Source organism: Myotis yumanensis, unplaced genomic scaffold (assembly GCF_028538775.1).
Source record: "Myotis yumanensis isolate MYYU_CA2020_CCGP unplaced genomic scaffold, mMyoYum1.0.hap1 SCAF_4, whole genome shotgun sequence".
Taxonomy (NCBI): Eukaryota; Metazoa; Chordata; class Mammalia; order Chiroptera; family Vespertilionidae; genus Myotis; species Myotis yumanensis.
In genome coordinates, this window is record NW_027223755.1 from 109,037,800 (window position 1) to 109,051,705 (window position 13,906).

The window sequence follows — 13,906 nt, forward strand, 5'->3', positions numbered from 1 at the left end:
AACAAGAAACAGCTCACCTTATCAAAATAAGGGCTGCGCTCCATGGAAGACTCTTTGGGCATCTGAGGCCGAGAACCAGGGCCTTTCCCGACCGTTCGATTGTAATCACCAATATTTAGGCTATGTTTATCTATCTCCATTCGTTTGTCTTGTAACATTCCTAACAAATGCAGGAAATAACGTTATCCAGTAGGAAGACAATTAATCTATTTGGTTTCAGATAAATTTGCAGTGGAAAGCAAAACCCTCCCTTCCCAAACTGACCTGTCTTCTGCCTGGACAAGGACGTGGGAAAGAAACGCAGTTGCCTTTAGTGAACCCTGTGTTCCTCACAAGCCAAGCTGTGCTTGGCAAACACTGTTATTTTACTGAACCAGTGAACTTGAAAACAGAAGGCTAAGGCACCTTTGGTTATTGTTAGTCTGGTTAATTTTGTAATAAACAGTTTCCAGTAACAATAAGAAAACAGTAGCATGACAAACTGCCAGGCACTCTTCTATGTGCTTTGTGCCTTCCAATCTAGTGCCCACAGCTCCTATTCACTCCTGCCAGCAGATGGGGAGGCTGGAGGCCAAACAGGTCTTGCTCTACCCATTCATTAATCTCCTCATTTTGATTTCTTTGCAACAAATAGGATCTCCTCTCATGGAAACTCCCATCCTGCAAAACCACCTTTGCTTGAAACAGCTAGCCCCCAGCTACCATCATACTTCAACAAATCTTTAAAGGTGGACACTGCTGTCTGCCTCCACATCCTCACCAAATGCCCACCCTGGTCTCGCCCCTCTCTCCACAGTTGTGCCCACTTCCTTTGCTTCTTCAATGTGGGGATATGCCAAAGCTGACTCAGTCAAAGCAGAGAAACTGAGTGTACTCTCTCTACAAATGCGCTTCCCTTACTGTTTTGCTCCCAAGGTGTCGACAGTCACTCCCATTCATGTGCTCCTCAAATACAAACATCCACTTTGACTTCATGCCTGCATGTAGTCCCACATCTTTAACTGCCTGCTTTTAAGCATAACCTCTCACAGGTGACACCAAGCACATTTCCCCAGACCTTCCTTCACTGGACCAGTCATACCGATTTGAAAATCTCTTACTCCATCTCCCTGGCTCTCATTCTCCATATTTTCTCTGTCCTCCAATCTCACCCATCTATTTCTTTGCAGCTGCTGTCCTTTGAGGCATGTTACTGCCACCACCACAAAACTTCCTACCTTCATTCCAGGCAAGTGGAAAAGAAAAGCTTTTAACAAAACAAAAATATTCCTAGAGTAGACACATTTTAGAAATGCGGTTGGTTTCCACATTATTTCCTTTGCCAGAGACACTGAAGCTCTCAGCAGAGGTGCAGGGAGACACAGTCGGAGGAAAGGCTGCTTCCTGGTCCCAAGACACCCCCCCCTCCCACCCCGGCTCTGGCTCTGGCCATGCCTGCTCACCACTGGCTACCAGCTCCTGCCAGCAGCCCCAGGCAGTTTTATAGCAGAGTGCCTCCAGGGAGACAATTCCTCTAGAAGGTGGGCTTCCAATAGTCCCACAGGGGTGACACCTCAGTGACTTCTCTGCCATGCACTGAGCTAAGGCCATGTCCAAGAGTCCTTTTAAAAAAAAAAAAAATAAATATATATATATATATATATATATTGATTTCAGAGAGGAAGGGAGAGAGAGAGAGAAAAACATCAATGATGAGAGAGAATCATTGATCAGCGGCTTCCTGGATGCCCCCTACTGGGGATCGAGCCTGCAACCCGGGCATGTGAGCTTGACTGAACTCAAACCTGGAACCTTTCAGTCCGCAGGCCGACACTGTATCCATGGAGCCAAACCAGCTAGGGCAGGTCCAAGAGTCTTGATACCAGCCCTGGGGTGAGGCGGGTGGGGCAGGCTACCTTAGGCCCAAGGTTAGTGATTTCTCCTTATATCTGCTCTCTATACATTCTGTAGAATACTCACATTCTTTCTCTTTACCTCTTATTGGCCAAACCATCATTATTACAATACTAATTTATATTTATATTAAACTTTCCCTGTTCAAGTTACTATGTAATTTCCCTCTCCTGCCTAGACTCAGACTTAATGCAACCATTGCTGAATTGCCCACACAAGAACACTGGGGATCACCTTTTACCAAACCCATACCCTCACCCTCCACAGCAAACTGGTTCAACTTTTGTTGATTCTAAATCCCACATCTCCACTGAATTAGATTTTTCACACCTACTATCTTGGTTTGGAGCTTAGAAACTCTCCACTCTTTATTGCAACAAATATCTAATGGTTTTGCTGTGTTTAGTATCTTTCTGTCTGTCCTCTGCTGCCAATGTTTTCTGGCCTAAGATATCTTCAATCTACAGCCAAGATTATTTTTCTAAAACATGAATCCAAATCATGTCATTCTCCTGCTTGAAATTTTTTCATCCCATACTTCAGACTGATGTTATCACTCCCTTAGTTTCACAGTGATTTGCACTTGAAAGGCACATCGACACACCTTGCCCGGGTGGCTCAGTTGGATGGAGCATCATCCTGTACACCAAAAAGGTTTCGTGTTTGATCCCGTCAGTGGGGTGGATACTGGAAGCAATTGATCCATGTTTCTCTCTCATAGAAATTTCTCTCTCCCCCGCCCTTCCTCTTCTCTCTCTCTCTCTCTCTCTCTCTCTCTCTCTTTCTCTCTCATCAATGGATATATCCTCGGATGAGGATTAAAAAACATAAATTATATACACACACAGTATACATACATACATACATATATATATATATGCACAATGACTCTGCCCCTGGAGCACAGCTTCCACTCGTGGCCAAGGCCAGTGCACTTTCGGCAGGACCATGCCACAGACATGTATGTCCATCGGGATGAACACAAACTCAAACTCATTCCATCCCCTCACCTCCAGGAAGGTCCATCTTATTGCTCTGCACATTTTCTTCTGGTGAGTCTCTCTGAAGTTAAGAAAAAGCAGCATGTTAGCAGACCTTAATTTATCAATGAAAAAAAAAAAAAAGAATTTTACTTGGTATTTCATTATTTGTGAAATTCAACTGCATCATAAAACTTCATTTTTCACTGCCTAATAAAAAAATCCTTTTTAAATAAGTGACTACAGTTCATTAGCTCAAACTATAAAAATAAAGGCTCTGTGGCCAATTTTACTTAACCTCAAGCTTATTCATGAGAACTCAAAGATAGATAATTTGTTAAGAAAACAGAACACACTTACCGAAAAACTGATATTTGAAAACTGTTTAACAAATGGATTTATCCATGCTTCTTCTTGTTTGTTTCCACCCTTCATCATTCCCTTTGTAAAATAAAAGAGTAGAAAGATGCCATGGCCATTTCTATTTATCTGGGTATAGTGATGGATTAATAAACTAAGACAATTCTCAACTCTCATTTTTAGCCAATTTCTCCTCCAATCAACTCTTAACAGGGTTGTTAAAAATTTAAATCAACTTGTTGGATTTTCAACTTCCTTTGCTCCAGTCCTCTGGTATAGCTGTAATGTACAGAGAACTCCCTGAAGGCAAGCAGTCAGAAGGAAAAGACAGAAGCAAAGGGCCTCCATGACCCACAAAATAGGCCTCAGAATAAAAGAGAACTGCTCAGTTTCTAGTTTTCAAACGGACTGTGTTCTGAAGGGTCAATTATAGTTTGGCTTTAGAGAGTTCTCAGACCAAACCAAAGTGAACACAGTCATCAGGTTCTCCGGTTAGTCCAAAGAAACCAGCTTATCCCATAATCTAATTATGCTATGTGCCCTATACTTGAAAAAATACGTTTCCATATGTAAAACATTTCAAAATTTTAATTTGTGTTGCCAAGAATACACCATCCCCAGCAGCAGTTAAACCTGGGGTTCCTCCTAGTTGGTGTTGGCTTTCGGAGGCTGGTTGGGATATGGGTCACACAGAATCTACTTTGGAAAGTGAGTTGAGAGAATGAATGGTCCATGGTTAGCAGGGTGGTAGACAGGGAGACTGGAAGCCACAGGGGCCAACGTCTCCCACTTATGTAAAGCTCACAGGACCATTCCCAGTCTGCTACCTTAATTTCCCTTCCCCAATGCTACTACCTGTTCCTTCTGACTGTGGAACAGAACACGGCTTAATTTCCCCCTAAAGGCAGGTCTCTGAAGCAAGCACCTAACCCTTTGTGAGGTTCTGAAGTGTCTTTGATTCCTTTTCCTCTTTTACTCCCACCCCAAGACTAACTGGTTGCCAAGGACTTCTGTCCTATTCCAAATGTCTCTCAAATCAGTCCCTTCCACTATGTATCCATTCTTGCTTCCCAATTCAGATCCCTAATGCTGGTCTTTCCTCTTCCAATTTATCTTTCATCCTATCATTGGTTAAAGTTCTTTAAAGAAATTAATTTAAAAAGTCAAACCAATGCTACCTTCTATTCAATTTCATTGACTCCATACTTATACAGACTAAAGTTCAAATTCTTGGGCATGGTATTGAAAACCCTTTACAATCTGCCCTTAGTCTAACTACATAGCCAGATCGCCTAAAAAAAAAAATCTACATTTTGCTCATGTCAAGCTACTATTTTCCTTAAAACACTCCCCCCCCCCCCCCCCCCCCCCGCAGGCATGTTCCAATGTCAAGCTGACACTGCTTAGAGAGCTCCTAATGACCGCATTAGACTCTGAGCTCCTTGAAGGTGCAGCTAGTAGATTAGTATTTTGAACCCCCAGCACCAAGCACAGTACCTGGCACACAGCAGAGGCTAAATAAATGTTTGCAGTTGTTTTCTAAAAGATTTTTACTAGTAGAAACAAAGGAGAAAGAGTAAAAAGGCTACACACCCTTTCCCTTCTCCTTTTTTTGCCACTCAGACCCTGTAAGGAAAGACAAAGTCACAAAACAGCATGGTCCAGTGGGAAGAACACGGGGTTTGGAGCTGGAAGATCTAAACTTAAGTCCTTGCTCTGTCACTGATTAGCTATGCAACTTTGGGCAAGTCACCACTTTTTCTAGTCTGAAATTCATCAATATTCTATCTCAGAAGGTTAAAAGGATCAAATGATTCATGTGAAATATGGGAAAGCACTTCATAAGCTTTATGGTGAGGCAATGGGCAAATTCAGCCAAATAAAAAAGTTTTTTAATGAAAATGGCAGGTCCTAGACTTAGAATCCCAGGATTAAAAGAGAGGGACCCTGGAAGTCAGGTAGTTGTACTACAAAATACTTGACTCCTAGGGTCTCTCAAAAAGGAAGTTTCAAGCAGGGTGGGGCGGATGTATCAGAATCACCTGGGGGAGTGGGCACGTGTTTTGAAAATGGTCTCCAGGAGAATCAGACACCAGCATCCAACACCAACTCTTAAGAACCAGAGCTCTACACCTGTGCTTCTCAAGCCTGGCTCTGCAGCATAAACACTGGGAAGCTTGTCTAGGACACATAACGTGGCTCAATTTCCAAAGTACAGTAGGCCTGGGATACAGGAAACTGTACTTTTGACAAATCCCACATGATTCTGATGTACAGCCAGGTCTGGGAATAAGATCTGCCCACATATAAAAGCAAAAGTGAGCTCGGCTCATTCCTAGGGATTTTTGTCACAGACCCTTTTGGGATGGGAAAGGGGCAAAGGTAATGAGTGGATAAGGAGGAGGAGGAGGACTCTGGGTACAGGGGAAGTCGGGACACTCCAGGTGAGGAGGTGGAATGGGAGATGAACTGGCAGTGCGATGGCAAGAGTCAACATGGAGATTTGCCCTTCTCTTCCTCCTCACCACTGCAGGCAACACCTTACGGTGAAGGGTTGTCCCAGGCAGCACTGGTGGGAGGAGAGGAGGAGAGAAATCCCAAGCTGTAGCAGTGGGGAGAAAGGAAGTTCCTGTGGTCTTATTTTCCTAGGTGGCTGCCCATACAGGACACTATGCCTAAGTTGGGGACTGCCTGAACTATACTGATTGCCATAAATGGGCAGAACATTAACTTTCTGTGGGTAAACTACCTTTGGAATTTAAAGTTGCAAGGGCACTGCCCTTGAAATGTTTACCTTCGATGACATTTTCTTTGTATATGGTGGCCAATTTAAAGATGAGTTAAGCTCTTGAGATGAATTACTATTCCACATTCCAATCTCCACGTCCTCTTCCTCTTCCCAGCCAGTGGGGCGATTTCCAGGCAATGGCATATCATCACCACACCAGCCATCTTGCATAGATTTTGGTCCTGGTTGTGGATTTGTGATACAAAGAGAAACGTACTTTAATAAAACAACTTTTTCTGTAGGATGAGCATACAGTAAGAGGGCAGGGTATGGGAATAAAAAAGCCCACTTTTATTTCCCTTCCCAAATTTGCATAGCAATACTGAGTTAAAAGTTTCATTAAGCAAGAATTTATTCTTATTAAAAGTTCTAAAAAAACGTTTTCTATGCTTTTACAAATCCGAGGGCTCCTCAACATGGGACCATAGCGGCATTCTTGTTTGCATGCACTTCATCTGCATGGCAACACACAGGACAAAGAAGATAGATGAAACTCAGAAGAGTTCATTTTCATATATATTTTCAGGGCGAGTGGCCAAAAGTATTGCAGGTCACATGCAGAAAGCATCCTGTCTATACCCTCGGCCTTTGGAATTTCTACGGTGCGTCCTATACACAATCTATGGGACAATGACAATGCTCATCTGAATACTGGGTCCCTCCTGAAATTTGCTCATTTTCTGTATAATGTCCAGGGAATCATCTGGAACCTGTGCCAGACAGTTGGTCTATGTGTCCCTGTGACTATTATATTCCGTCTCTCATGCTGGATAGCCTGACAGCTGCTTGACTATTTCCAGATAACCTAACTTGGTAAAACATAATTTAGACTTGGTGACGTCTATGCAAATCATTAATAGTTGCAGTTCTAAGGAAACTGAGAAAAGATAGGAAAATTCAAAAAGATAAAAAGCAAACTATGGCCAAAACCGGTTTGGCTCAGTGGATAGAGCGTCGGCCTGCGGACTGAAAGGTCCCAGGTTCGATTCCGGTCAAGGGCATGTACCTGGGTTGCGGGCACATCTCCAGTGGGAGATGTGCAGGAGGCAGCTGATCGATGTCTCTCTCTCATCGATGTTTCTAGCTCTCTATCTCTCTCCCTTCCTCTCTGTGGAAAATCAATAAAAAAAAACACAAAAAAACAAAAAACAAAAACAAACTATGTTACAAATTCAAAGAGCCAAATAGTGAGTGGCATCTAGTATGAGGATACATGGCTACCTTAACAATGACAGACATGATCCAATTAATTACATTCAATGAGATGACCACTGCTATAAAAGAGCTACCAGGGGTTATCAGTAACTTACCAGATTTGCTTAACGCTTGTGGACCAACAGAGCTGGAGCCCCACGTGGAAGTGTTGGATGCCACAGCAATGGGTTCCCCCCAGCTGGGACCACTGTCTATGGGTTTACCCCATGCTGAAGTACCATTATCCACAGTTGTGGCTGGAGTAGAAGGCTCCCCCCAGGGCTCACCCCAGCCTTTAGAAAGTGTGGGAAAAGAAGTCATCAGCACATGATAGGGAGGTACAGTGGCATCAGAGGCAATAAGGAATACTTAGGGAACAAAAGATGAAGAACTTCACATTTATGTATTATATAGTGATGCTGTGATGAGCAAAAAATGGCATCTATAGTACGTAAAGACAAGTCATTTCCCGTCATTGTACTTTAACTGCAGAAGTGCCCTCTGGGTATAGAGTAGATTCTTTTGAGTAACCTTATTCATGGCAAGTCATCTCCTTTAAAGAAGATAAATTTAATTCCTGAAAAGTCAAGTCTGTCTGAACTACACCTAGTGAATTAAAGCAGGTGATCATGCTGGGTAACAGTGAGTGTAGAGAATGTTTATCATACATGCAACCTTTCATCATCATCATTCGGGAAAAAGGCACCCTACGTTTCTATGTGCTGGACAATGCTTCTTAAAAATTTTGAAATATTATTAAGTTGTCCAAAGCAAAGAAAGGCAAAGCCATAAACATGTTAAAAAAACAACAGAACAGCCTTCCCCCTTGGATACCCAGCTGTTTCTTCTAAGAATTAAACTAGTTAAATTAATTCAATAAACTATACTCAGGATAAAAATTGGGCATTGAATGGTTTGTTCATGAAAACACTCCTATTGCCACATCCAATTAATAACTAAGACAATACATTCCAATGACACCTAATGAAAATGTCACTGTCAAGATCATTTGCAGACAGAAATCAGTTCCTTATGAGAGAAAGTGGGAATATACTCGAAAGGCACTGTCAGATGTTCCAGGCACACACACTCATACACAATGCATCTAATAGACTTGGATTTCATGCCTACTCAGATAAATCCCTGCTAAGGCCAAACATAGTACCTAGTATTTAGAGCATGGTCATTAACACTTGCTTTATTTCTGAGGATGTTTTATTCCAATAATAGAAGAAAAAGTGCAGCTTGACTCAGAAGAACTGAGATAAGTGTACAGCATCCCCACCTGACACCACCTTTCCAATTCTGCCTTCAGCAGCATTCCTAAGAGAACAAAGTGTGCAGGACTCACACCCAAACTGCCGAAGGCAGAGCTGCTCCCTGATGGTGAACACCTTACCTATACTTTTCTTCCTTATAAGCTTCTGGGTTAGAGTAAAGCAGGCCTCTGTGTGCACAGCAAATACTGTTAAATACATCTTATCAAAGTAAGCTGAAACAAGGCCCACAGTCCTTTGAAGTGTTTGTAAGACCATCCGACTCCACAAAGTAACAACTCACCGGAGCCGCCTGCCTCTGGGGTTGAGATGGCACTTGCAGACGGCAGCAGCTGGTGCACCTGTGCTTGCTGGTCTGAGCGGCTGCTGCCATTCGGGACATTTTTGTTCCACATGTTCACATTCTTATAGTTGTATTTGTTGGGATCTCCCCACGCTGAGGTTCCGTCATCAATGTCCATTTTGCGCCGTATGGACTCCGGGGATGGTTCCTCCCAGCCTGTGGGTTCTTCTTCTTTTGCTGGGGCTGGAATAGGTCCTCCCAGCCAGCCTGTACCAGAGGGTTTGCCTGGAGCCGGAGGGACTCCCCAAGACCCAACAATGTCTGGTTGCTTGTTCCAGTCTGGAGAGCTGACTGGCTTTGCCGAATCTCCCCAACCCAGCGACTGACCAGACTTTGGAGGATCTCCCCACCCCTGGGAAGAGTTAGGTTTAGAAGATTCATCCCATCCCGATGAATTATTTGGATTTATATTATTTCCCCAAGTAAAAGAACTAGTTTTACCAAGTTCATTCCAACCAGAAACAGACCTGTCACTGTCACTACCTCCTGAGCTAGATTTCTTATTAGCCTCACCCCAATGGTTACTCCTTGATGTGTCTCCCCAGTTATCACTGGCAGAAACAGACCACCCTTGGTTTGACTTTTGTCCATCACCCCAGCCCTGTTTGTTCTTTTGTGAATCATTCCACATGGACTTCTCGTCTTTGCAATGCCCCCACTGATTGCTCTTGACCATTCCTGTAGCAGCAGAATCATCTTCCCACCCCCCCTGGCAGTTTGAGCCTTTGGAATCTCCCCACCTCAGAGCAGGCTTGGGATCTCCCCACCCCGATACAGATGAGGTATCATTACTGTTAGGGCTAGTCTTGTCTATACATGCCCCTGAGTTAAAAGTCTGTGTTGCAGAGCTTCCCCAAGCCTCTGTCCCATTGTCAGTCTTTCTTTCCCCTCTAGGTGATGTTTCAGTATCCCAGGCAGTATTCTGCTTAATAGGAGTCTGTCCCCAACCAGAGTTGGATAGGACACGTGGATCTAAGTCAGTTCTGTTAACAATGCTTTGGAGTAATGTGTGCTGATCAATTCTTCTTCTGTCTCTACTCTGAGTCTCCCCAGTTACTTTGTCTTCGAGGCGTCCAGTGCTCTCTGTACTACCTTCACTGTCCACTGTACCTCCTGTTTTGGCCCACATGCTGTTTTGCTCATTTGTCTGAGATGTGGCAGAACCCTGATCCTCTTCCTCAGTAGAATTCCATCCATTTGTAAACTTCTTACCATTGCCGTTTGCACTGTCACTGGAATGCTGATTGCCAGGCAGTTTGCTCCACTCCACGCTGGGTACATTAGTGCCAGTGTTTTGTGCAGGAGTTCCCCATCCTCTTCGACTTCCTCCCAAGTTTGCACCATTTCCACTTCCCCAGGATGCACTCTGGGAATTTGTGGCCCCAGACTCCCACAGGCCTCCTCCTTTATTTGAGCTGACTGGAAAGTTCGTGCCCACAGGCCCATTCATGCCAGGCTGCATCAGAGTTGTGTTCACAGTGTCACCATCAGCTTGGCCGTCGGGGCTTGCACATTTGTCTCCAGAGTAGTTAGAACCATAGGCACCCCAGGTAGTACCATAAGAGCCTGCACTTTTTGACTCTCCATTGCTAAGGTGAGGAAGGGAAGTGCCATTCATAACCGATGGAACCTGTATCTGAGGATGATTCATTGTGCTCACACGCCAGGCCCCCGAGTTACTGGGCAGCTCATTATTCTGTACTGAACCGGAGTTTGGTAAACTAGAGGTCATAAAGTTAGTAGTGTTATTTGGTCCAGTCATTTCAGTGGTGATATTCTGAGGTTGACCACTGAATGAAATCTTCTGTGTACCACTTACTTCGGATTCACAAGTTTCCTGAAGGCTTCCCCAGGTACCATGGGTAGAAGAACCACCCACTTTAGAGTTAATACTCTGATTGTTAGGCATCTGGCCTATGGTACTGCACTGAATATTGATGCCAGGACTACTACTCCCTACAGGCCCTTTTAGGGCAAGTCCGTTGTTCTCTAATACTGGCCAGGCACCATGGTTGCTAGCTGAAGTCAAAGTGCTTGGATTTACCCCTCCATTTGATGAAGAGCTTACAGTGCCCCAAGCATTCACTCTATTGTTGCTACTTTCTGACTTGCTTTCAGGAGCATCCACAGAGACCTGACATGTGCTTATTACGGCTCCATGGGAGAAGCCCCAGGGCCCAGTACTACTTCCACGACCCAAACTATTGCTGCTGCCGCCAACCACAAACTTGTTTTGGGAACCAAGTCCAGTGCTGTTTCGAAGGACATCTTTCTCACCACCTGTGCTCCCTGAAGCCATGATAGTGATGTTTCTTTCTGATTCAGTACTGGAGGCAGAATCAGCATCCATACATTCTGAAGCCAACTCTGGATCACTGCCAGGGACCAAGGGCCATGCTTCTTTCTCAGGGGAGTTGTTTACAACAGCATCCTTAGAGTCTGTGCTGGAGTTGCTCGAAGAAGACACAGGTCCCCGCTGTGAATTTTCATAATGAGATCCGGAAGCGTTGTGGTTAGTATCTAAAATAAAAGTACAAAAGTTTATGAAGTGTTTGAAAAATTGATTAGCCATGTATGTGGCTATGATACATGTATGGGGCTACTCAACATCAACAAGATATTAATATTTGGCAGTACAGCCCTAGCTGGTTTGGCTCAGTGGATAGAGTGTCGGCCTGTAGACCAAAGGATCCTGGGTTCGATTCCGATCAAGGGCACATACCTTAGTTGTCCTCCCTGGCCCGGGTGTGTGCAGGAGGCAACCAATCGATGTGTTTCTCTCACATCAATGTTTCTCTCTCTTTCCCTCTCTCTTCTACTCTCTCTAAAAATAAAAATAAAAAATCAATGGAAAAATATCCTTGGGTAAGGATTAAAAATAAATAAATAGATTAATTTTAAAAGAGACATTGAACTAATTTTTTTTTTTTTTTTTTTTTTTAAATACTTGGCAGTACGGTTACAAGGGCAATGGTTACATCACATCCACCAATCAGTTCCACACAGGCAATGAGGTCTGCACTTTGCTCACCAATGTTGTCCTAAGAGCCTAGAGCAGTATCTGGAACATAAGAGCTACTCAATAAATATTTGCTAAATGAATTAATTCCTAACTTATCAGCAAGTAGAAGAATTTCAAGTGAGGAAGGATGAGGTGGTAGTAACGCATTAGTGTGTATGAAGCAACCCAGGCTTAGAGACCCGACATGGGAAAAGAGTCTGAGATACAGATGGGTAAGGGCAAATGAACAGGCCAAACTTAAGGAAATGTATTAGAAATGCAGGGATGGACAAAAGTACATGTACAGTTGCAATACAAATACAATAATTAATAACTAATATAAGAATAAACTGTGTCACATACTCACAACTCTAAAACCTACTTTTGCCCACTCCTGTATATTAGGAAATCTTTCCCTAGCCTTTCTTTCTTGGAACAACGGTTTATTTATTTATTTAATTTAAAAAATATATATATTTTATTAATTTTTTACAGAGAGGAAGGGAGAGAGATAGAGAGTTAGAAACATCGATGAGAGAGAAACATCGATCAGCTGCCTCCTGCACACCTCCCACTGGGGATGTGCCTGCAACCCAGGTGCATGCCCTTGACCGGAATTGAACCTGGGACCTTTGAGTCCGCAGGCCGACGCTCTATCCACTGAGCCAAACCGGTTTTGGCTATTTATTTTTTAAATATATTTTTAATGACTTCAGAGAGAGGAAGGGAGAGGGAGAGAGGGAATCATTGATCAGCTGCCTCGTGCACGCCCCACACTGGGGATCAAGCTCACAATCTGGGCATGTGCCCTGACCAGGAAGCGAAACGAATCCTGACCTCCTGGTTCATAGGTCAATGCTCAACCACTGAGCCACGGCAGCCGGGCTGCAGTGCTTTTAACACACATGCTCAAGTCATGCCCTATTCCTAATGAACCCACCACTGGGTTGTAGGCCTAGAAAATAAATGTAACTCACTATTAGGATATTACTAATAGGAAAATCAGTTCCTATTAACACCATTTTCTCTCAAAGGACAACTGTTAAGCAGCAAAAGGTGATGGAACGAGAGAGAGTAGCAGAAAAAAGTACTACTACAGAGACACCAAAAATGTATACATAATTCAACATAGATTTATTTTAAAGTTCCGTAAGTGACTGATTTTCACTCCCTGTTTAAGAATCATTTAATATATATATATATATATATATATATATATATATAAAAAATATATATATATTTCAGAGAGGGAGAGAGATAGAAAAAAATGATGAGAGAGAATCATTGATCGGCTGCCTCCTGCATGCCCCCCCCCACTAGGAATCGAGCCCTGACTGGGAATTGAACCGTGAACCAGGTTGACGCTCAACCACTGATCCACAATGGCTGGGCAAGAACCGTTTTTTAAGCTGACATCTTTCAGTACCCACAGGAAATTAAGGGTATCAAAAAGCCAGTCCGTCATACTAGATAAAAAGAAATCAGCATGCCAGCACCTGAACTACCAGCAACACCACTCAGCACTACGGCCGATGTGCTTCATGGGCACTTTGTCACTGAGTCCTCGAAGCAACACTAGAGCACAGGCAACCGGCAACCGCCCCCCCTCGAAGTACCTTCTCCCCAAAGAAAAAAATAATCCCACTTATTTACTCATTTTCCTCATCTCGGTAAGATTTATCCTTGCTTCCTTCCTGTGCACAGCAAATTCAAACGTCACCAAGCCCCAAATTCATCCACTTTTCTCCAAATCTAAAGGAATGAAGCCACCATCATCATCTCTTTACCGGCTATAGCAAAAGTATTTCTGTTGCCATTATTTGCTCTTTGGTGTATGTGTGTGTGCGTGTGCGTGTGTATGTGTGTTGCCACATCCATTCAGCAGGAATAAGAATATAAGATTGGGAATATCAGACAAAACCACCCAAGTTGAAAATAGAGGGAGGGACCTGGAATTTATCAATGAAACATCAGATGCATTCCCGTAGCCAGAAAAAGATGGAATATTTGTCATCAGCACCACTAAACAGTCTTGTGCTGGAAATACTAACCAATGAAATATGACCCCAA

The 13,906-nt window shown here is 43.4% G+C and overlaps 1 protein-coding gene across 6 annotated transcripts in view; it reads right to left on the bottom strand.

Moving 5' to 3' along the window:
• TNRC6A (trinucleotide repeat containing adaptor 6A) overlaps positions 1 to 13,906 on the bottom strand; it is an 85,376-nt gene that overhangs the window by 17,915 nt on the left and 53,555 nt on the right. For 4 of the 6 annotated variants that reach the window (XM_070413655.1, XM_070413653.1, XM_070413650.1 and 1 more), the window contains 7 exons: positions 8,776 to 11,355; positions 7,332 to 7,508; positions 6,028 to 6,203; positions 4,827 to 4,859; positions 3,234 to 3,314; positions 2,904 to 2,955; positions 18 to 160 (listed from right to left, as the gene is read on the bottom strand). In XM_070413655.1, the coding sequence (XP_070269756.1) occupies positions 18 to 160; positions 2,904 to 2,955; positions 3,234 to 3,314; positions 4,827 to 4,859; positions 6,028 to 6,203; positions 7,332 to 7,508; positions 8,776 to 11,355 (3,242 nt within the window). The remainder of the gene's footprint in view (positions 1 to 17; positions 161 to 2,903; positions 2,956 to 3,233; positions 3,315 to 4,826; positions 4,860 to 6,027; positions 6,204 to 7,331; positions 7,509 to 8,775; positions 11,356 to 13,906) is intronic. The other 2 variants (XM_070413654.1, XM_070413651.1) reach the window with 2 other exon arrangements.